Here is a 24,603-nt window from a genome sequence, read left to right as displayed (position 1 = left end):
TCAGTGGTAAAAGAGTCCAACTGCAATGCAGGTGATGTGGGTTCGATCCCTGAGTCGAGTGGAAGGGATTGGCTACCCATCTCAGTGGTCTTACCTGGGGAATTCCAGGGACAGGGGAGCCTGGCAGGCTACAGTCCGTGGGGTTGCAAAGAGTCGGATGTGACTGAGCGACTAAACAACAGTAAATTAATGTCCCTACTTTTATGCCCTGCCTAAACCGTTCAGCTTTCCTCTGAGAACCTTCTGTGAGTCTTTTAATTCTGAATTCTAGAAAATTGAGCCTGTGAGTGGAAAGACAAATCTGAAACGTGAAGAGCTCTGTCCTGGGACACTTCCTGGGGTTTCTGGTCTTTCCCAGTCTGTCTTCTGTGACCTGCGTTCTGTCCTAACCTTCCTGTCTCTTTGCGCCCCTGTGCTTGGCTCGCCCTCTCTGTGGGCTGTTTACGGTGCCTCTGTAATTTCTTTTCCATGGGTTCTGTTTGCTGCGTGTCCGTTCTGGCGTGAAGGCTCCCAGCATTTCTCTGTCTTGGGGAGATCTTTGCCTGCAGTATTTCTTCCAGTCCCCCTTTTTCTCCCCTGATTTTCTAACTTTTCATTAAGATAAGTGAGCCACTTTCTAAATTTTTCTTATTTCTCTCAAAGCCTCGTCAGGGAGATAAGTCCTTCCAGGCCCCAGAGGACTAGATCAGAAAATGGTTTCTCAGCTCTGGTTCCTGGTTTGCTCATCACTGAGGCTCTGGCCGCCGTTCGCTGAAACGCAGCCCTAGTCTACTTGAAGGGGACGCTGGACACCCGCCTGTGCCCTCGGGGAACCTGTGGGGCAGAAGGGTCCCTCCAGGTGGCCCAGGACAAGGTGGGTGGGTGTTGGAACTGTCTGGCTTTCCCTCATCCGATGGGGTGATGCCGATGACCCAAGAACCCCTTGGGGCATCCTGTCTCTGTGGATGTGGCTGCAGAAAGCCTGTCAGGGATTCAACTCCTGCACAGCCAGACAGTGTCTCTCCGCTGGCGCTTCCTGACAGTTTGCACAGAGCAAGCCTCTGTCACAATTAAGCACATGGTTATGATTGCTTTGTGGGGAGTGAGACCAAGCAGAGGCATTTACAGCTCTGCGTGGCAGATGGAAAGAGGGCTGTAAGCCCAGCATGTGGCCCAGGAGCCCAGAGTGGACGCTGACTGAACCATCGTGGGCGGTGGTGATTGGTGAGGGACAGTCCAAAGGGGTCTTCCTGGAGGAGGTGACCCTTGAGCTCAGTCCTATAGGGCCGTAACACTTACAGCAGCTAACAGAGCTCAGAACAATACTGTGGATGCAGAGGCCAGAGCCATATGTGGTCAGGAGTTACGAATTGTTCAGGGTCCTTGGGCTGCAGGGGGAGCTGAGGAGGGTCTGAGTGGCTCTGAGGTGGGTTATAACAGAGAATGTTGATGGCTATTGCCATATTCTTACTTCTGATGACTTCCGAGAAGAATGGTGTGAGGGCTCTTTCTGACCCTAGCACTGGTTCCTCTCTCCTCCTGCTGTAGTCCAGAGTGTGACTGGTCTCCATGGAAATGGAACTCTAGTTTTCGCTGAGATGTGGCAGGTGAGCTGTGTGCCGCAGAAGGTCGTGTTATAGATGGTCTCTGGTCTGTGAGTGTCAGGTGGTGGGACACAGCGCAGACCAAGCTGCTGTGCCTGCCTCCCTCCTGTCCCCCACCCCCGACAGTCCTCTGCATTGCTGCGGGGGTGGTTGTTGGGGTCAGTTCTGGAACCCTCATGGACCATCCTGTATGGATCAAATGTATGGCTTGTGCCACAGGAGGTTAAAAAGAAAAATGGGATCTTCCTTCCCTGCCTGTCTGGGGCTCCTTGTTGGAGCCGAGTGTGCACTTTCACGGAGCTGAAGTCGCTCTGGCACTCCTAGGAGGTGGCACGTCTCACATCCGTTCCAGAGGCCGTGGCTGTGAGGGTTGTTCTCCCAGGCGGTCCCTGCAGGGAGTGTGTTGGATCTGGTATGGTGGTTTGGTGTCTGCTGAGAGGGTGCCTCCTAGGGTTAGGGTTAGGGTTAGGGTTCTAGGCTGTGGCTGGTAAAGCAGCACTTACATGGGCAGTGCTGAGAGGGCCCCAGCAACACCCGCCCCACCTCCCCGCAGGCTAAGCCTGTGTGGCCCACAGTATGAAAAAGTCTTCAGGGTGTTTTATCACTGTCAGCGGAAGAAGAGTCAGGTGGCTCCTGGGGACTGCTGAGCGGGCCGGCATTCAGTTCTCGCTGTGGCTCACCCCTCTGAGCACCTCCGCCTGACAGGCCCTGTGACCACAGGTCAAGGTTCTGGAGTTGGTGCCAGTCCCCTGACTCACCCAGATGCAAGTGGTGTCCAGGGTCAGCCCCCTGCCCCTGAGCCCCTGGAGAGCAGTGGGCCTTCCCTCTGTCTGGGTTTCTCACAGTCTGTCTCTGTTCCAGGTCTCGTGCAGTCCATGTGGTTTGAAGACTGTGGGAAGGAACCGATGGCTTTAGCAGGTGGCCCAGATTCCTTCCTGCACCATCCGTACTACAAGGTAGGGGGGGCGTGGATGGCGGACTCTGACGGGGCGCTGGCCGAGGGCCAGGGCGCAGGCAGAGCTCATAACCTGCCTACCATCACTAGCCGATGAGTGAGGAGGTGCTGGGTGGGGCCGTGGACACATCCTGCACGTCTGCACGGCCTTGCTTCCTTGCTCTGGGAGAGTTCATCTCTATGGCCACAGCATCCTTTTCTGCGGGGTTCTCACTGAGGTGCACACTTGCCTGCAATGAAACAGGCCCTGTGTTGTTCCCTGCTGGGCCCCAGAACTCCAGATGGCGAGTGGGAATGGTGGCAGGCACTGGGCTGCTGAAGGACAGACAGGAGCTTACGGGGCGGAAAGTGGGACAGAGGAGCTTCTTGGCCTGGAAGTGACCTGCCTGTCACAGGTGGGGCCCTTATCACCCCGAGAGCACCAGGCAGCCTGCGTGGTGAGCGGGTGTCCCCCCAGCCCCTCTGCAGGGGCTGCTGGACGCGTTTCATCTGTCAGTTTCCTGTAGGTATCTCCTGAGGCAGGTTTTTGCTGGAACTTTTGCTTAATGGTGTAGATGGGCACGTTGGATCCTTAGATCTTTGGACTGGATAAGAGAATTTGCATTTCTCCTTATGAGTCTCAGCACATAAAGCGCTTGAATCATCTCTTGGCCTCCATTTCCCAGCAGGGTCTTAGGTTTTAAAGTCCTTTGGTCCGATGTTTACACTTCTCTGAGCTGGTCTGTCTCTCCCTTCATCTGTGGCATCCTGTTTAGTTGTGGTGATGATTATTTGCGTATAGCGTCATAGCTGCAGAGGGCTGTCTTCCTGGTTTGTGTGTGTGTGTGTGTGTGTTGTAGAGAAACAGATTTTGGAAGAGAGGCTGGAGACTAGGAATAGGCTGGGAATAGGCTCCACTGTGGTCACTGAATTTGAGACAAAGCCACCATCAGTTTCAAGTGAGAAAAGAGGGCTCAAGCCTCAGTAGAGCCGTGAGGCTTGCTGGTGACCCCGGGTGTGTTCAGTGGGTGAGCTTTTCCAGGCCCTGTTCTCTGCCTCCTGTGGGACTGTTTTCTTGGTCTTAAAAAGGCTGGGTTGCCTCACCCTATTGATTGACACTCTGAGCTGCCTCCACGGGTCATGGTTTCAACCCTCCCTTGGCCACTTAGCTTTGGCTGGTTGTCACCCAGCCTACTGCCTTACACTTGGCACCAGTGCTCCCAGGAAAACGGGATCAGGGATCTTCAAGATCTTCCCCCGGGAAATCGGCCTGTAAGTTAGCTGAGTGTTCTCTCCACTGGTTACCGAGCAGACCGTGAAGGCTCAACAAGGCACAGGGAAGGAGCTGCCTGGGGCCCGCTTAGCTCATCGCCCTGGCATCTCAGACTTCCTTTGGTCCAGGCAGAGACGGCAGGATTGCCAGCTGCAGCCGGTGCCCAGCTTCTCAGACTTGTGAGGTGTTTGTAGCCGGCGTCCTGTTGCCCGAGGCTCTCTGCAGGAGCCAGAGGGAGGCGGACGCACCAAGGGCCTGCCAGCAGACCCTGTGGCCCCGGGGAGAAGCGCTCAGTCACGCTGTTGAGTGGCTTCCACAGGCGCTGTCGCGCTCCTGTGAGTCCAGCAGGCTGACTTGGCAGCTCTTATCCTGTGTTCCTGGAAAATCAGCTGACAGTTCCAGAATTTCTCAGAACATGGGATGATTTACAGTGCGTTCAGTCTTGAGTAATATGTCGTTACAGCAAAGAGATAAATCTCCAAGTTTTTATAGAGAGGAATTTCTTTGTACGATCTTCAGCAAACAAATCATGCTCTCATTCTAGCTGCTCAGCCATCGCTGTGGCTTTTGGATTAGGTGCGGGCTCCGTCAGTGAGCCGCTGGGCAGTGTTTTCTGGACGCAGAAGCACCAGAAGGATTTTGTGTGTTTAATCACCCTGCTTCCTGCTTCAAAGACATTGGCGGCAGGTTGGTGGGGGCCAGCGGGGGGACCTGGTGGAGGGGAGGTGAACAGCTTCGCTCCGCAAGGCTTTGGCTCTTCCTTTGAGCTGTGCTGTTATAGTTCTTTGGCCTCGGGGGAAAGATGGGACGCTTCAGGGGCCCTGCGGGTGAGAAAGGGTGAGTGACGGACGTCAGGGCGCTGTGGCACTGGGGGAAGGGTGTGGGAAGTAGCCAGTAAGGGGCCAGCCCCGTCCGAGGTGCCCACCCAGGGTTGTTACCAGAATTCCTTGGTGCTGACTGAGCGCCAGCCGGGTGCCACGTCAGTGCTAGGTGCCAGCTCCCCTCCAGCAGGTTCATTCCTGGGGCTGCTGACTCCTGGTGAGGGAGACAGTCCTGGGGAGACTGGTGTAGGGGACACTTGTGAGTAGTGATGGTGATTCTCAAGCAGGTAAAACAGGACAGCGGGGGAAAGATGCGGGAGGTCAGGGAGGCCCCCTGCCAGGGTGTGCCTGGAGCTGGGGGTGGTGCTCCGGCCTGGCAGTGCCAGAGCCACTTCGGGACCAGGGACCAGCACACCTGGCCTGGAGCACCAGGGACGGGAATGGATATCTGTCCCTTAGCACTGAGAGGTCTTTGGTGTTGGTGATATAGTTGCTAAGTCTTGTCCAACTCTTTGCGACCCCATGGACTGTAACCCTGCAGGCTCCTCTGTCCATGGGATTCTCCAGGCAAGAATACTGGAGCCGGTTGCCATTTCCTTCTCCAGGGGATCTTCCAGACCCAGGGATCGAACCAACGCCTCCTGCATCGCAGGAGGATTCTTTACCAACTGAGCCACAGGGAAGCCTGAGAGGTCTCTGAGGCTTTTTAAATAGAGGCCCACAGCACACTGTCTGCAGTTCTAAAATCCCCAAACCTCTGAACCAAGAAGTGTCTTTGTTTCTCATGTCTCAGAGAATCCAGCCCGATCAATCAGGACCGTGTCCCTTAGGCACGTGAAGGAGCTTGGAGACAGGGCCGCCCTGGACCCTGTGTCCTCTTTCTCAAGTCCAGACCATTCTTAATTTCCAGCTGTGTCCTCGAGGCTTTTGATAAAGGAATTATGCACCTATTATGAGATGTATTTTATTTATTATACATAGGACAACATTTTCTGTGCTTCAAAACACACACACACACACACACACACACACACAAAACTGCTAGAAAATAGAATGAGTAGAATGTTGAGCTGTTATGTAGAAACAAGATTCTTAACTGTAAATTTGAGATACGTTGTTAAAATTATTGGCACATCTCCAGATATTTAATCCAAATATTTCTTTCTACTTTTATAACTTTTTTCCTGATGTTTGAAAACACATGCACCTGTATGAGAAGTTAAATGTTGCAGAAGCTGTCCTTGCTCTCCCAAGACTCTGTTTGCTAGTAGTTGTTTAATCACTAAGTCATGTCTGACTCTCTGTCGTCCTGTGGGTTGTAGCCCACAAGGTCCCCCTGTCCATGGGATGTTCCAGGCAAGAATACTAGAGAGGGTTGCCATTTCCTCCTTCAGGGGCTCTTTCCGACCCAGGGATCGAAGCTGTTGTCTTCTGTGTTAGCAGGCGGATTCTTTACCGCTGAGCCACCAGGGAAGCCCCTGTTTGTCAGCAGAGAGTAGAAAAACAGCCTTCTGTGACGCTTCCCTTCCCCCGCTTCTCTGTACGGTAATTTCATATATTCTGTCCCAGCCCCATGTCTCTGCAGATGGCTTCCTTGGCCCCATTTCAGTTGTACATTCCTGAGCCTTCTGACGAGGCGCCTCCCTTTGCAGGGCAGAGGTTGGCAGACCACAGCCTATGGGTCGTATCTAGCCCCTGCCTGCTTTGGTAAATAAAGTTTTGTTGGAAAACGGCTGCACTCAATTACTTGTATCTTGTCCCTGGCTGCTCTGGGGCCTCACCAGCAGAGCTGAGCAGAGCCTGGCCCTCCCAAGCAACTCCTGTTTCAGGACGTTGATTAGTGATACGAGTTCTGGGCGGACAGAGAGCAGAGCGGGCCCGCCCGCCTGTGACCCCCTTGACTGTGGGGGCAGCAGGAATAAGATGCAGCCTGGCCGTGAGCCCTCGCTTGCAGCCACACAGCTTCGAGCCTTCGGTCGTGTTCACTTCCGGTTCCTGCCTCTCTCTGGAGAAGCTGGACAGTCTCATCTCTTATGGTCTCAATTTGGGGTCATTCTCTGAAGTTAATTCTGTTCCCAAAGTTGGTCAGCGTCACTGTTTTTTTTAGCCAGAGTCATCCTGTGGTTTCTCTGTTTTTTATCTTACGCATGTGTATTGGCAAAGAGACCGTTTCATTGGACTATATTTTCTTTAAGAAATTTGTGGCCAGTTCCTGCCGCTTGCCGTGGTAGGAGAGACGGATGCAAGGATGACTCGAGACCTCACTTATTTTTATTTGATGAGACTCTTCCAGTAGATAGGACCCTCATCTAAAGTGGTTTTTGTAAATCTTTGGAGATTATTTCTGGATTTAGTAACAGCGACAGGGAGGCCTGGCGTGCTGCGGTCCATGGGGTCGCAGAGAGTCGGACACGACTGAGCGACTGAACTGAACTGAACTGCTTAATACAGAGGTTTTTTGTGAGGTGGAGCTGGCGACTGGTGAATGTAATGAGGATACACGCTGCGTGACTGGACTGGTGGGGACCTTGCGTCATCTCTTCAGGAAACCTGACCCTCAGCCCTCAGTGGAGGCCGGGTCGTGGGGGAAGGATTCAGCCCTTCTGTTGGCTTGTCTTGGGCTCTCTTATTTTACCTTCCACCAACCACTGGAGACACCACCTTCATACCTTCAGGATACCCATTTTACAGATGAGAAAACCAGCGCACTCACTGTGCACTGGTTGTGAAACCAAGGACTTTACTTGGATTTTTCCAAGTAGGAGTCTTGCCACAACTCTGTGAGATGAGTCCTTCCTGTTCTGCCCTTGACAGATGAGGATTGCGAGGCAGGGAAGGCCATTACCCCACCAGGTGATAGGCGTGTTTTTCTCAACACTCCTACTGATGGGGGCTGTGAGTGTTCACGTTGTGGGGACCACACGTGTCCCAGTCTCTGCAGGGCCTTGCGGTGATGCGAGGTGCTTGTGTCCTGGGATTCTGCACTCACTGAACTTCCGTGATCCTAAAGTGCCAGGAGATAAAGGCCCAATTAAAAAAAGTATTTATTTATCTGTCTGTGCCGGGTCTAGTTGTGACCCATAGTGGTGGCATGTGGGATCTAGTTCCCCGACCGAGGGTTGAATCTAGGCCCCTTGCATGGGAGCTTGGAGTGTTAGCCGCTGAACCACCAGGGAAGTCCCTAAAGGATCAATTTTAATGACAACTTTTCATGCAAAGTAAAGATTATCGCATATCATCCTTAAATATGGATTGGTTGGAAAATGTTTGAATTTCAAAATTGTAAAATTGGAGGAGTGTCTTAGACTCAGTGAAATACTACAAGTAAGTACATAATAAATAAAAATTAAGAAAAATTTTGTATTAGGGAGGGACAGACTCGCTCTGTTCTGAATGCTTTGTTTTACTGAACCTTATTTTCTGGAAGAGGGTTGGCTTCAGGTCTTATATTCCTTCTGAAGGAATCACAGAGCTGTGTTTATTGAATACCATCTCTGTGTTCTTTCTATTCTGTCTGGTACCACGGCAAGCATGGTGCATGGGTTAGGTTTCTGTTTTGTTTATGGGACTGGGGCTTAAAGATGCTGGCAGCTCCCAGCTCATGTAGCTGGTGCCTGGTAGGTTGGGGTTCGGTCTGTGGGTCAGGGTCTCCCTGCCTTGTTGCTTTCCTTCTCCTGGGCACCTGTGCTTGGCTGGACAGGTGTGTGATGCCTGCCTATAGGCCAATCAATTGACTGAGGGCTGAACTTAATTAATACTCTGTCAAATGAGATTTCATACTCCAACGGAAAGGCTGCAGGGCTTGGGGCCTTGGGGCCAGCAGAATGGTCAGTGGCAGGGAGAGGGCAGGATTGCTGGGGCCCTGGGCTCCTCGCGGGCTGCTCAGCGTTGGGGTGACCTGGTTTATGATGTCAGCCCCTTGCCCTCCTGCCCCCCTGACACCTGGTTGCTGCTATCACAGGACAGAGCCTGCTCCCCGGCACCTGCCTTTTCTGGTATCAGCTGGACTGTGAGCATCGTACGCGTCATCGTGTGGGGCCTGGGCGGTCCTGCTTGGTGTGGCCGCCACCGCCCCACCTGGCTTGTCCACTCCTGGCCTTGGTCACCTTCCCGCCACCTGCCACCTGCTGGCTGTCAGGCACCCCACTTCTTCACGTGTCCCCGTGGTTGGACCTGGCCCCCAGCGAGCACACCTTCTTCCTCACACGTCCCTCTGGTCTCAGGTTTATGAGCCATCTCTGCAGGAAAGGGGGCTAGACCTCCCCAGGGAGGTGGACAGGGCTCACGGTTTGTCCATCACATGCCCGAGCACCACCTGCCTCTCTGCCATGGTCCACACCATCGCATTCTGCCCCTGTGACCGCCACGTCCAGCCCTGCGTTGGTCTCACCTGTGCCTGGGTCCATGTGGAACCTCAGGCCTGTTTCGCCGGAGCAGGGTGGCTGGCTCCAGGCTTGTCCACGCAGTTGGTTTCCAGTTGGAAAGCAGGCTCCGGCTGCTGCAGGGAGACCTCGGTCCTTGTGCCCACCCAGGGGCGTCCTCCCTGGGGCTGTAGATCAGAGGCTGTGCCTGCCTCCTGCTGTCTGGTGAAAGGTGGCGTGTGGGGCACCAAGGCTGCAGGCAATTTCTGTGACTCTGACAAGTCTGAAGACAGGACTGTGGGTGGGGTCCTGACATGGTGTTATAATATCTGATTATGGCCCGGGGTGCACACAGTGGTCCTGTTAACTACTGGTTATTCTTGGAGATGAAGCGGGATGCGTCTCTCTGTCCAGTCTTAGAGGTGATGGGGTGACGTGGCACTTTCCCTAGCTGGGTTCTGGGGGCTGACGAACTTCTGTTTGCTTGGCTGTAAAGGGAGGAATAAGTTAGTTACTTTTACAGGTGCATCAGATCAGCAGCCAAAGGACATGGGTAGGTAGTGAGCACGCAGACAGTGCTTTGATAGACGGAAATTTGGAAAGTTGCAACTGCTTTTTAAAAATGGTGCCTTTGGGGAGCAGGGGGAACCTTAAAATTACTCTTATTAAAGCATATGGAGTAATTTTAACACAATTTCCTGTTTAAGTGTTTGGCCTTTAAAGTGGAGCCCTGCCAGCCTGCCCTGTCCATGGGATTTCCCAGGCAAGAATGTTGGAGCAGATTGCCATTCCCTCCTCCAGGGGATCTTCGCAACCCAAGGACTGAACCCTTAGCTCTTGTTCCTCCTGCATTGGCAGGCGAGTTTTTTACCGCTCTGCCACCTGGGAAGCCAAAGTGGTCGCTGATTTAAATTATATTCTCATATCCTGTGGGGTATTTATCTTGTAATGAGCCTCATAGTGGCCTGCATGGGTCCTTGTCTTGTCCCTGGTTATTTCTTCCTCTTCGGAAAAGTGTCCTCTGCTCCCTGGGCCTTGCCTCCCCTGCTCTCACTGCCAGCAGTGATTAACCCAGTGAGAGGGTAACAGGCAGGAAGGCCAGGGGTCTCCAGAAAAGTGTCAGACATTTTTCTCTCTCTTGAGCGGCAGGAGGAAACAAACTAGCGATATTTTTTTTCCTTCTCTATACAGATTTAAAAGGAGGTTTCTCTTAAAATACTGTGTTGCCATAATGACACCTGGTTTCACCTGAAGTTAACTATTCTCAAACTTTGAGTTAACCAATGCATTTTTCCTATGGAAATGTTTGTCTTAAGCTATGTTAATATACTATGCATTTACCCCAAACTCTGTCTTCAAGTCGGTCCAGCCTAATGGCTCAGAACCTGCCTGATAAACCAGTATGTTATACTCAGACACTGTTCCTCTAATCTATGTAAACGAAACTATTTGTATGGTAAACTGCCCTTCTGCAAGATTCAAGTCAATCCTTTTACGGCCCAGGATGAATCATGTGGTGCCAAGATTATCCCAAAATACATCTTACAGATGCGGGGCCCGGTGCCGTTCTGAGTTTTAAGACATTCCTCTCTTTCATTAACAGACTGAATGAGGGAAGGAAATGGCACCCCACTCCAGTGTTCTTGCCCGGAGAATCCCAGGGGTGGGGGAGCCTGAGGGGCTGCCGTCTGTGGGGTCGGACAGAGTCGGACACGACTGAAGCGACTCAGCAGCAGTGCCTATATAACATCCAGCCGAAGACTAGCAGGGGTTCCTCTTTCTGCCCCCTTCTGATGCCTAAGTCAGAAGCTTTCTCTATCTCCTTTATACTTTAATAAAACTTCACTACACAAAAGCTCTGAGCAATCAAACCTCATCTCTGGCCCTGGATTGAATTCTTCTCCTCCAGAGCCCAAGAACCCCGGCGTCTTTTCTTTCAGCAACAACCTTTCTCCAGCAACGATCTTCGTAGACACTGAACGCTCACTTTGTCACTTTCCCCAGCATATGCTAAATACTTTGCGTGTTGTGAAGGAGGCTCTAGGAATGTGGCAAGTGGCTTCTTAAAAATTATTACTATTATCGTATTATTAACCAGGGAGAAATGAAAAGTGTTTGAGGTTACTCTAATTAAGATTAGCATTATCAACATCTATGAGATTTTCCTGTAATTGATGTTTAAGGGAAGATCTTACTGAATTTTCCGTCACTTTGCTTTAGCTTTTCTGGAAAGGTGGTAGGGAATCTCGTATTTCTTTCTCTGGCTTTCAGCTTCTGGGGAGTGCTCCTGGGCTTGTCGACACAGAGGGAAGTTCTACGAAGGTTTTCGTGCCCCCGCCACTGGGGCCGGAAGGGAGCAGACTGTCTCCACCAGCTGCTTCCAGTGCGCTGGGAGCCTGCTTAGGAGAAAGAAACTGGGCGTAAAAAAATAAAAGAAAAAGAAAAAAACTGAAAGAAGCATAAGCTCATAGCAAAAAGACAACATTACTTTTGGTAGAAACTTGTAAAATAGCATAGAGGTGTCAGAAGCTTCATCTGAAGTCTGTCTCACAGGGAAACCGGCCTTCCTTGCAGGTGTTAAGGTTGGTCACCATCAGGATGAAGACACTGAAGGCCCCTTTGCCGAGGCTGCCGCCTGGACCTGGTCCTTGGTCCTTGTCGCCCTTCAAACCTGTGCCTTCTGCCCTGCATTCTTTCTTCAGGGCCCTTTTCTAGAAAGTGAGGTTTTCCCTCCAGTTTTATTTAAATGGCAGCTTCCTCCCCTACTTAGGGACTTCCCTGGTGGCTTAGACGGTAGAGAATCTGCCTCCAGTGCAGGAGACCTGGGCTTGATCCTTGAGTCGGGAAGATCCCCTGGAGAAGAAAACCGCTAACCGCTGCAGTATGCTTTCCTGGAGAACCCCATGGACAGAGGAGGCTGGTTGGCTACAGTCCATTGGGTTGCGAAGAGTCGGACACGACTGAGCAACTAACTCACACACACACAGTCCCCGACTCAACCTGCTCTAGGTTTTTCTTGTATTATTCCATGGCACCATCCTCTTCAGTGGTGAATGCTTATTGCTTACTATTTATTTTCTCCAGATAATACTTTATTTTCTCCTGTCCTTGGAGGACAGGATCTTTGCTTTAGGTGCTAACACGCTGGCTTTATAATAGAAGCTCGAGGAGTGTTTGTGGATTGGTTGAGTCTCTTTGAAGATGGACTGTGTTTCTCTGACCCTCAGTGACCAGGTGGTCGGGCACCCTCATCTCTGAAGCACTGTGACTGCTGCCCTGATCATTGTCACCCAGGAGAGGATTCTATCATCCCCATGAACTTAAAGACATCAGTCACTCATCACAGACTTCTTTTTTTTGGTACAGTAAGCTTTCTTGAACCTGTGAGCTGTGAAGGGCGGTTTCCAGGGCTGATCCTCAGAGTGGGTGTGATATGTTTTGGGTCCCAGTGTACTGGGTATTGATGTGTTCATAAAACCTGCTTCTTAAGGAGCAAGTTCTTGGAAATGAACTAGGGGCGCAGAGTGAGGATGGGGTCTCCAGGCTCGTCCTCTTTCTCCCTCCTGGTGTGTGACACGTCTCAGCTTCCCGTCTCGCTTCAGGGCAGGACGTGGTGTGGCCTGGCCTTGGGGTGCTGCGTGGCCACAGGGACAGCCTGGGTGGATGTTGGATTTGGGTTGCCAGGCTTGGGGTCGTTTCCAGTGTGGATTAGAAAGTGTCTGAGGCCCCCTGTGTCTGGCTTAGGCACCGGGCTGACGGACTGATGAGTGGCCTTCACTGAAGCATGTCTGGGGCCAGCATTTCAAAATAAAGATGTTTCAAATCTGATTCATCTTCCTGTTACCCAAACTGGCCTCTGCTCTCCTCTCCTGTGTCAGCGCCGTCCCCCGGCCCCTGCCCCCCAGAAGGCCTGTGCCCCTCCTGCGTCCTCCCCTCCGTCACATCCTTTTCTTTGCACATGGCCCTGGCTCTGGTTGGGGAAGCCCCGTGCTGCCTGGTGGCCTGGCACTGGGCCTGCCAGCCTCCCTGGAGACTGCGGACTCCCCTGGGGTGGCTGAGGGTGGGCGGGTGCGCTGGGTGCCCTGCTCCCCGCAGGGTCGTCCTGCCATTTGCAGCCAGCTTGTGTGGTGCATGGTCATGGCCCGTGCCTGCTTCTTCTGGGTCCTGCCAGGAGCTGTCGCCGTGGCGTCTGTTAGCCCAGGACTTGGTTTCAGAGGAGGAGACCTCAGGCAGTGGTGTCGAAACGCGGCTTCAGCAGATGCTGGGGTGAGGTTTGCTGACGCCATAGGCCCAGCCCTGCAGACCTGCTAACAGGGGACAGGACTTGGGGCTTGAGGGGAGGGTTGGGGTGAAGAGTATTTTATATCCTTGGTGTTGGGTAAAGAAGGGCTTTTGCAGGGTCTGTAGGTTCTCTCTGCCCGGGTGCATTTTAAATTTGTGATGCTGTGTTCCCACGTGTGGTGCCATTAATACACACACACACACACACACTCACACACACTCACACACACATTCACATGCATACACAAACACACTCACACACACACAGACTCACACACACACTCACATTCACACACACTCACAAACACACACAGACACACACACACAGAGACACACACTCACACACAGAGACACTCGCACACACACACACACTCACACACACTCACACACACTCACACACTCACACACAGAGACACTCACACACACACACTCACACACACACTCACACACACACACACACACACACGTGTCTGTCTTCTCTTGTGGGTCTGTCTCCCTTGGTGACAAGACTGGGAGTCACAGTCTGCTGGCTGATGTCCTTGCAGTCATTCGGGCCTGGAGCAGCCGCACTGCTCCTGGGGGCTCATCGTGTACAGCGGCCTTTCCAGGGTGACTTTGGGCGTGTGCGGCTCTGAGAGAGCGGGGGGCGGGGGGTGGGCGCTGAGAGAGCTGGGGGCCCCTCCATGCATCCCACACCCGTGCACGTGAGGCTGGGATACAGTAGGTCGCCACCTCCCTGGGGGTTGAGGAAGGAGTTGGTTTTGTTTTGTGCCTCATCTCACGAGGTCTTCCCAGCAAACCCTCTGAAATGAGTTTCACTCTCCAGATGACACCGCAGCTCGGGGATGTCTGGGGACGGAACAGCTCAGACCCGACAGCTGGAGCCTGCGGGGTGTCGGTCCACCCTCTGCTCTCCCTGTCCCAAAGCCACATCCTTCCCACCTTGGGCATCATCTGACGGGAGCGGTGTGATCGCAGCCTTCCTCCTGTCTCCTCTGTGCTTTATTTTTGAGCATTTCCATTGCTTTGTCTTCATAGGGGCTCCACTACCCCAGATCACTCCAGCCCTCTGTGGGAGGGAGCTTCCCGGGGTGTCCTCGAATGTCGGTATTGGGGTGGAGGGATGGAGGGAAGGAGTCCAGTGGCTTGTCTGCTGTTGACCCCATCAGTGTATTTTTCATCTCCAGAGCTCAGATGTGGTCTTTGTGTGTCTTTCCCTTTTTTTCCTCACCGGTCACACTTTCCTCTCCCTTCCTAAACACGTGTGTTTCAGCCCAGTTGTTTGAATACGCCCGTCTTCTCGTGCTGTGGTCTCTGACACTTCCAGCGCTGTTTCTTGGTTGATTCCTCTTATCACGGTAGATCTGCTTTTCTTTTCATGCCTGGCCCCTTTTGATTGGATGTCAGGCATTGTGAATTTTACATGCTTGAGTGCTGACTTTTTTTTCTTTCAAGGGGTATTCCTTTAAATGGGGCTTCCCAGGTGGCTCTAGACAGAACAGACACTGTTTCAATCCCTGGGTCGGGAAGATCCGCTGGAGGAGGGCATGGCAACCCACTCCAGTATTCTTACCTGGAGAATCCCATGGACAGAGGAGCCTGGCGGGCTACATCCTTGGGGTCGCAGAGTAGGACACAACTAAAGTGACTTAGCAGCAGCAGCATTCTTTTAAATATTGGGGGGGTTTTGTTGCAGGAACAGTTAGGCTTCTTGGAAACAGTTTGGTCCTTTTGAACCTTGCTTTTAAACCATGTTAGCCAGCCCCAGTGGAGAAGGCAATGGCAACCCACTCCAGTACTCTTGCCTGAAAAGTCCCATGGGCGGAGGAGCCTGGTAGGCTGAAGTCCATAGGGTCGCTAAGAGTCGGATACAACTGAGCAACTTCACTTTCTTGCACTGGAGAAGGAAATGGCAACCCACTCCAGTGTTCTTGCCTGGAGAATCCCAGGGATGGGGGAGCCTGGTGGGCTGCCGTCTGTGGGGTCGCAGAGAGTCGGACACGACTGAAGCGACTCAGCAGCAGCAGCAGCCGTAGGAACAGATCAGGCTTGGAACATTTGTATGTAATACACGGAATCAGCTCTGGAGCTGAAAAGGAGTAGAGATGCCATGTGGCCCAGAGGTGTCAGATTGTCGATGAGGAGCCAGGCACGGCCCGTACGGTTATTTGCTCAGGATCAGAGAGCTGGCCAGAGCAGTGATTTACAAGCATTTGGTTCGCACCACAGTGAGACTTTGCACTGCGCTGCTCTTGGCCGGTGCTGAGGTTGGGACCCCGTGACCCTGCCTGGTGCAGGGCGGGCCAGGTCCTGTCCCGCAGAGGTGAGGTGCCTTTGGACCGAGAAGTGAGTGTGCTGTGCCGGGGACCTGTACTGCTCCTTCACTTCTGTCCTGGCCCCTTTCTTGGCACGAAGCTCCATGGAAGCTACGCTTCAGGAGAACGTCACCTGACCTGTCAGCTGGACCCTTCTCCGTGCTTCCAGAAGCTTTGTTTTGCCCCCCAGCCCCCACCTGCCCTCTGGGGAGCTATCACACCTGACCCAGGTGCAGCGTGGGAATGCAGGTTGGACGCCGTGGGGACCCAGCTTCCCTCATTCTGCTGCCAGACCCTCAGCCAGGGGCTGCCATTCACCACGGCCTCCTGCCCTCTGCCCTCCAGAGGGACATGAGATGAGGAAGAACCACCTCGGGGATTGTATCATGTTCCGCCCTGGGGCCTTTTCCTGGTCCCCCAGGGCAGTGAGAACCCTTTCCAAGTTCTGAGATTGTTGTTGAGAAAGCTCAAGGAAGAGGTCTGTGCTCACCCTGCTGATTGGGGGTGGGAAGTGGGGGGCCGGTGCTCTGCTGGGTGGGGAGTCCTGCCTGGCTGATCCCGGCAGCTCCCAGTGGTGAGGGGCAGGTGCTGGGGCCAGGCTTTGAGTGTAGACGTGGGGCGGAGTCAGTGCCCGGGAGAATGCGCAGAGCTTTGCTCAAGGACCTGGGCCCTCCTGATCTGATGCCTTGTGCACCCGACCAGGGGGCTTCAGAACTGGGTCCCCACGTTAGACCTGGAAGCTGGGGCTCGGGATATAAGGGGTCATCCCCCAGCTTATGCACTCGCATCTTCTCCCCATCTCCTGGGCTTTAGAGCCGGGCTCTCATCACCCAGCTTCATTACCCAGCCCTTGCCATCTGAGGTCCTTGTGTGGGTGAGTGACCTGGTTGCCTCTTCCTCCTGAAGGGATTCTGCCTGTGAGTGACACCTGGCTTGGTCCCTGATGCTCCCTGAAGCTCGGCGCTGGCAGACTCAGAACACGAGTCGCCTCCATTTGAAACTCTGCTGTTTGTCACGTGGCTGGGTGAATTAGAGGGACCGTGTCCTGTTGTTTCTCAGACCAGCGGCTCTCGAGCCTAAAGTAGCCCCAGGTGCTGCTTGCTGACCCTTCTGACAGATGTCTGTGGGGTCAGTCCTCATGGACGTTTGGTCCTGACTCATCTCCCTTTTCTCAAGGGAGGAGGATCCCAGGGAGCAAAGCAAGCGGGTGGCGGTGTGCAGGCCCTCCCGTGCTACCTCAGCCGTTCACACGCTTGTCAGGGTCCCCGCATGCCCTCCCGCAGCAGGCTTGTGAATGGGACGTGATGGGACTTCATGCCTCCCGGGCCGGGCGGGATCTGCGGCAGGAGGCTGGGGGCGGGGCCGTCTGGGGCCAGCTCACGTCTGCAGCTGTGCTCCCTCTAGAGTGAACCCCTGCTCTGCTGTCACAGGGGCTGAGTGACCGGGTCATCAGGAGAGAGCAGCCTGACTCTGACTCACTGGTCCCTCCCAGGAGGGGAAGGAGGAAGACTGGGTGCCCGGATGCCTGACCCAGGCGAAGAGCCTGGTATGGCTGAGAACCAGCAACCCAGCCGGGCGTCCTCCTCCAGGAGAGCCAGGTGGCCTCCAGCTCATCCCCCTCATTGGGGGAGCTTTGTGGGCCCTAGAGGACCGGGACACCCATGGCAGGATTTATAACAGGAGCCCCCCTCTTGCGCTTACAATTGATTAGTAACTTGGAAAACCTCCCGCCTCATTGAAAGGCAAGGATAGAAGTGAAGTGAGTGACGGGGAGCCCTGTGCTGTCCTTCACTCAGCAGGCTCTCTGTGACATCACGTTTCTGGTTAGTTACTGTTTCGCCGACTTGAGGTCTTTGCCCGCCTTCCTGAGCCACAGTGATTGTTTTGGCAGGAACTCCTCACCTTTCCCTGGATCCCGAGACACAGAACCCTTGTAAGAGCGTACAGTTGGGAGGCTGTTGGTATTTGCCAACCGCCGACCTTCATGTCCATTTCCGAGGGACGGCTGCCCCTTCTCTGAAGCAAAGTCTGGTCTTTGCTGTTAGTCACCCAGCCCTGAGTTTTAGTTCCTATGTTACCTTTCCTGGTGTTATTTACATGTTAACTTCTATCTGTAATTAAGAGCTTGGATATAGTTTAGTTCAGTTCAGTTGCTCAGTCGTGTTTGACTCTTTGCGACCCCATGAATCACAGTACGCCAGGCCTCCCTGTCCATCACCAACTCCTGGAGTTCACTCAAACTCATGTCCATCGAGTCGGTGATGCCATCCAGCCATCTCATCCTCTGTTGTCCCCTGCTCCTGCCCCCAATCCCTCCCAGCATCAGGGTCTTTTCCAATGAGTCAACTCTTCGCATGAGATGGCCAAAGTATTGGAGTTTCAGCTTCAACATCAGTCCTTCCAATGAACACCCAGGACTGATCTCCTTTAGGATGGACTGGTTGGATCTCCTTGCAGTCCAAGGGACTCTCAAGAGTCTTCTCCAACACCACAGTTCAAAAGAAAGCATCAATTCTTTGGCACTCAGCTTTCTTCACAGTCCAACTCAAGGGGCCCTCAAATAGTGCAAGATTTGATTTTTTACTGGGGTGCTGGAGAGGAGATGGGTGCTGTCCTGGATTGGGGTGGAATAAGTGATATGAAGAAGGAGTCTTCCTATTTTGGAGAGGTTTTTGTACCTATCTTGATCAGAGATGGTCTAGGAATTTGCCTGTCAGAGTCAGTACCTGTGTTCACAGTATTGAGTTTGTTACAGTGTTGCTTCTGTGTTATGTTTTGGCTTTTTCCAGGCCACAGATCTTAGTTCCTCGACCAGGGATCAAACCCATGCTTCCTGCATTGGAAGGCAGAGTCTTAACCACTGCAACATCAAGGAAGTCCCTACTTTCCCTTTTCTTGATGAAATAAAGTTTATATTTTATGGCGAGACAAGGAAGCTTTAAGTTCTTCTTTGCTCGTTTGGACCTCCTCCCCCACCTTTAGTGTGGGTTATGTGTCTCCATGAACCAGACCTCCTTAGGAGGTAACTCCCTCTTGATCTCATCAAGGGTCACTACTCCCTAGGAGACAATCTTTCATAATCTTGTGAGGGGCCATGATGACGCATGACGTGGCGATCTGGTCTGTGTAAACTGTCAGTAACACTTCATTTGATGTATAAAGCTTTGTCTCACAAACTTGCACAACCTTGCTTCTAACAGATGGAACAGTCTTTGGAGCTTTCTGAAGGAATGTCTCCCAGGTTCTAATCCTCAGGTTGGCTCGAATTAAATTTTTTGTCTTTCTTAGACAGACTGTTGACCAGCTCTTTGTGGACACTCTCATCACAGGTTCTTGGACCTAGATAAATCCAAATGTGTGATTTGGTTTTAGGGTCAGTTTGATGTATATCACGTGTTCTGTGTGCTCTTGCATGGAATAAACAGTCAGAGTGCCATTTGGGGCACAAACTGACCCTAGGTCATTGATTATGAGTGTATTTCTGTTAGTGTGCTTGTGTGTGCTGGGTCGCATCTGACTCTTTGCAACCCTTTGGCCTGTAGCCTGCCAGGCTCCTGTGTCCATGGAGGGCAGGGTCTAATTGCATAGAGCTGGCAAGCTGCAAAATGTGGAGTGCTGCTCTTTAATCAAATTCTCTGATGTTTTAGGACTTGGCATGGTTGCTTAGCAGAGTGACAGCTTGTGTATGTAGCTCGTTCTTCTATCAGACTGTATGTGGCCCACAAGGTAACTAGCAGTGTTGCTGGGGTCCCATCCCTTTCCTCCTCATCTGTAAGAATGGGGGTAAGACAGTACCTATTACAGAAAGGACAGAGATGAGAATGCATAGAATCGTCTAGAAATTGATGATTTCTAGGACACGATTGAGCGACTTCACTTTCACTTTTCACTTTCATGCATTGGAGAAGGAAATGGCAACCCACTCCAGTGTTCTTGCCTGGAGAATCCCAGGGATGGGGAGCCTGGTGGGCTGCCATCTCTGGGGTCGCACAGAGTCGGACATGACTGAAGCAACTTAGCAGCGGCAGCAGCAGGCACGCACAAATCGTGCGAGGACCCTTCCAGTTCCGAATTTCTTTTTTTAACACTTTTGTTGACCTCCTCCATCTATTTCTCCTGGCCCTCATCCACTGTTTGTAGCAGCCACCAATCTGTTCTCCGTATCTTATGATTTTACTTTTGTTTATTTTGATTCCACCTCAATGAGAGACTAAACGATCATGTAGTGTTTCTCTTCTCTGTCTCATCTGTTACTGAGCATAATGCTCTTGAGGTTCACCCTTGATGTCACAAATGGCAAGGTTTTATTCTTTTTTAGATGTGGATAATATTCCATTACCTTTATATGACTCATCTTCTTTATCCATTCATCCTTCAGTGGACTTGTAGGTTGTTTCCATGGCTTGGCTATTGTAAATAGTGCTGCGGTGAACACGGGGTACATGTATCATTTCAAATTAGTGTTTTGCTTTCTTCCGATGCTTGGAAATAGAACTGCTGGATTTTTCTTTTTCCATTGGAGCACATTTTTCAGATGTTAAGCCATTCAAAACATTAATAAATATTCCCACTATTCCCACTATTATTATTATTATTGAGGCTTAATGATTACTGCATTCAAGTCTGTTTTTCATGTTCTGAAGAGCCTCTAACCTGGCTTCCATAGTGGCTGCACGCACCATTTTATGTTATAGTCACTGCACAATGCCAAAGGGTTTCTTCTCTCATCCTCTCTAACTCTTGTTATTTCTTGTCTTTTTGATAAAAGTCACTCTGACAGTTATGAGGTGATATCTCATTGTTTTGATTTGCATTTCCCTGATAATTAGACTCTTGAGAGTCCCTTGGACTGCAAGGAGATCCAACCAGTCCATTCTGAAGGAGATCGGCCCTGGGATTTCTTTGGAAGGAATGATGCTAAAGCTGAAACTCCAGTACTTTGGCCACCTCATGCGAAGAGTTGACTTATTGGAAAAGACTCTGATGCTGGGAGGGATTGGGGGCAAGAGGAGAAGGGGACAACAGACGATGAGATGGCTGGATGGCATCACTGACTCGATGGATGTGAGTCTGAGTGAACTCTGGGAGTTGGTGATGGACAGGGAGGCCTGGAGTGCTGCGATTCATGGGGTCGCAAAGAGTCGGACACGACTGAGCGACTGAATTGAACTGAACTGAGTATCTTTACATGTATGTGTTGGCCATATGTATATCTACTTTGGGAAAATATCTATTCAGGTTATATTCTCATTTCTTAAAAAATTTAATTTTTATTGAAGGATAATTGCTTTACAGAATTTTGTTTTCTGTCAAACCTCGGCATTAATCAGCCATAGGTATACATATATCTTCTCCCTTTTGAACCTCCCTCCCATCTCCCGCCCCATCCCACCCTTCTAGGTTGATACAGAGCCACTGTTTGACTTTTCTGAGCCATGCAGCAAATTCCCGTTGGCTATCTATTTTACATATGGTAATGTAAGTTTCCAGGTTACTGTTTCCAAACATCTCACCCTCTCCTCCCCTCTTCCCAGGTCCATAGGTCTGTTCTCTATGTCTCTTTCTCCACTGCTGCCCTGTAAATAAATTCTTCAGTACCATTTTTCCAGATTCCGTATATACGTGTTAGAATATGGTATTTATCTTTCTCTTTCTGACTTACATCACTCTGTATAATAGGCTCTAGGTTCATCCACCTCATCAGAACTGACTCACCTTTTTATGGCTGAGTAATATTCCATTGTATATATGTACTACAACTTCTTTATCCCTTCATCTGTCGATGGACATCTAGGTGGCTTCCATCTTCTGGCTATTGTAAATAGTGCCGCAGTGAACAATGGGATACCTGTGTCTCTTTCAAGTTTGGTTTCCTCAGGGTATATGCCTAGGAGTGGGATTGCTGGGTCATATGGTGGTTTTTATTCCTAGTTTTCTAAGGAATCTCCATACTGTCTTCCAGAGTGGCTGTGCCAATTTACATCCCCACCAGCAGTGCAAGAGTGTTCTCCTTTCTCCACACCCTCTCCAGCAGTTATTGTTTGTAGACAGTTTGATGATGGCCATTCTGACCAGTGTGAGGTGATATCTCATTGTAGTTTTGATTTGCATTTCTCTAATAGTGAGTGATGCTGAGCATCTTTTCATGTGTTTGGTAGCCATCTGTATGTCTTCTGTGGAGAAATGTCTGTTTAGGTCTTTTTCCCATTTTTTGATTGGGTTGTTTGTTTTTCTGGCATTGAGTTGTATGAGCTGCTTGTGTATTTTGGAAGTTAATCCTTTGTCACTTGTTTCGTTTGCTATTATTTTCTCCCATTCTGAGGGTTGTCTTTTTTCACCTTGCTTAGAGGTTTCTTTGCTGTGCAAAAGCTTCTAAGTTTAATCAGGTCCCACTTGTTTACTTTCATTTTTATTTCTGTTACTCTAGGGTGGTGGATCAGTGAGGATCTTGCTTTGATTTATGTCATTGAGTGTTCTTTATGTTTTCCTCTAAGAGTTTTATAGCTTCTGGTCTTACATTTAGGTCTTTAATCAATTTTGAGTTTATCTTTGTGTGTGGTGTTAGGAAGTGTTCTCATTTCATTCTTTTGCATGTAACTGTCCAGTTTTCCCAGCACTGTTTATTGAAGAGGCTGTCTTTGCCCCATTGTATGTTCTAGCCTCCTTTGTCAAAAATAAAGTACCCATAGGTGCATGGATTTATTTCTGGGCTTTCTATCTTGTTCCATTGATCTACAATTTGGTCTTTATGCCAGTACCATAATGTCTTGATGACTGTAGCTTTGTAGTATAACCTGAAGTCAGGAAGGTTGATTCCTCCAGCTCCATTCTTCTTTCTGAAGACTGCTTTGGCTATTTGGGGTCTTTTGTGTTTCCATATGAGTAGTGAATTTTTTTATTCTAGTTCTGTGAAAAATGCCATTGGTAATTTGATAGGGATCACATTGAATCTGTAGATTGTGTTTGGTAGTACAGTCATTTTCACAATATTGATTCTTCCTACCCAAGAACATGGAATATCTCTCCATTGGTGTAAGTCTTTGACTTCTTTCATTAGTGTCTTAGAATTTTTTTGTATACAGTTCTTTTGTCTCCTTAGGTAAGTTTATTCCTAGATATTTAATTCTTTTTGTTGCAGTGGTGAATGGGATTGATTCCTGAATTTCTCTTTCTGATTTTTCATTGTTAGTATATAGAAATGCAAATGATTTCTGTGTATTGATTTTGTATCCTGCAACTTTGCTAAATTCACTGATTAGCTCTAGAAATTTTCTGATACTATCTTTAGGGTTTTCTATGTACAGTATCATGTCATCTGCAAACAGTGGGAGCTTTACTTCTTTTCAGATCTGGATTCCTTTTATTTCTTTTTCTTCTTTGATTGCTGTAGCTTGGACTTCCAGAACTATGTTGAATAATAATGGGGAAGGTGAACACCCTGTCTTGTTCCTGACGTTAGCGGGAATGCTTTCAGTTTCTCACCATTGAGAATGTTTGCTGTAGGCTTATCATATATGGCCTTTACTATGTTGAGGGAGGTGGGTTCTTTCTATGCCCATATTTGGAAGTTTTAATCATAAATGAAAGCTGAATTTTGTCAAAGGCTTTTTCTTCATCTATTGAGATGATCATATGGTTTTTATATTTCAATTTGTTAATATGGTGTATCACATTGACTGGTTTTAATACAGTGAAGAATCCTTGCATCCCTGGAGTAAACCCAGCTTGATCATGGTGTATGAGCTTTTTGATGTGTTGCTGAATTCTGTTTGCTAAAATTTTGTTGAGATTTTTGCATCTATGTTCATCAGTTATATTGGCCTGTAGTTTTCTTTTTTTAATGTTGTCTTTGTCTGATTTTGGTGTCAGGGTGATGGTGGCCTCATAGACTGAGTTTGGAAGTGTTTCTTCCTCTGCAATTTTTTGAAAGAGTTTTAGAAGAATAGGCATTATGTCCTCTCTAAATGTTTGATAGAATTCTCCTGTGAAGCCATCTGGTCCTGGGCTTTTGTTTTCTTGTGAGATTTGTTTATCACAGCTTCAGTTTCAGTGCTTGTATTTGGATTGTTCATAATTTCTATTTCTTCCTGGTTCAGTCTTGGAAGATTGAACTTTTCTAAGAATCTCTCCATTTCTTCCAGGTTATCCATTTTATTGCCATATAGTTGTTCATAATAGTCTCTTATAATCCTTTGTATTTCTGCATTGTCTGTTGGAACCTCTCCTTTTCCATTTCTTTGTTGATTTGATTCTTCTCTCTTTTTTTCCTTGACTAGTTTGGCTAAAGGTTTGTTCAGTTTTATCTTCTCGAAGAACCAGCGTTTAGTTTTATTAATCTTTACTATCATTTCTTTCATTTCTTTTTCATGTATTTCTGCTTGGATCTTTATGATTTCTTTCCTTCTACTAATTCTGGGGTGTTCTTATTTTTCCAGTTGTTTTAGGTATAAAATTAGGTTGCCTATTTGATACTTTTCTTGCTTTTTGAGGTGGGATTATTTTGCTATTAATTTCCCTCTTAGAACTGCTTTTGCTGCATCTCATAGGTGTTGTGTTTTCATTGTCCTTTGTTTCTAGACATTTTTTGATTTCCCTTTTGAGTTCTCCAGTATCCTGTTGGTTATTTAGAAATGTGTTGTGTAATCTCCTTGTGTTTGTGTCTTTTACGGCTTTATTCTTTTTTTAAAAAAATTTTTATTTTTTCTTTATTTTACTTTATAATACTGTGTTGGTTTCGCTATACATTGACATGAATCCACCACGGGTGTACATGCGATCCCAAACATGAACACCCCTCCCACCTCCCTCCCCACAACATCCCTCTGGGTCATCCCCATGCACCAGCCCCAAGCATGCTGTATCCTGCATCAGACATAGACTGGTGATTCGATTCTTACATGATAGTATACATGTTTCAATGCCATTCTCCCAAATCATCCCACCCTCTCCCTCTCCCTCTGAGTCCCAAAGTCCGCTATACACATCTGTGTTTTTTTGGCTGTCTTGCATACAGGGTCATCATTGCCATCTTTCTA

At 49.7% G+C, this 24,603-nt stretch overlaps 1 protein-coding gene across 1 annotated transcript in view; it reads left to right on the top strand.

Moving 5' to 3' along the window:
• The window catches only part of GRB10 (growth factor receptor bound protein 10), a 181,162-nt gene that overhangs the window by 35,299 nt on the left and 121,260 nt on the right, over positions 1-24,603 (top strand). The window contains 1 exon segment of the mRNA XM_018047456.1: positions 2,445-2,539. Coding sequence (XP_017902945.1) covers positions 2,459-2,539 — 81 coding nt within the window. The 5' untranslated portion in view covers positions 2,445-2,458.

Source organism: Capra hircus, chromosome 4 (genome assembly GCF_001704415.2).
Source record: "Capra hircus breed San Clemente chromosome 4, ASM170441v1, whole genome shotgun sequence".
NCBI lineage: Eukaryota > Metazoa > Chordata > Mammalia > Artiodactyla > Bovidae > Capra > Capra hircus.
This window is presented reverse-complemented; position numbering and strand designations above follow the sequence as displayed.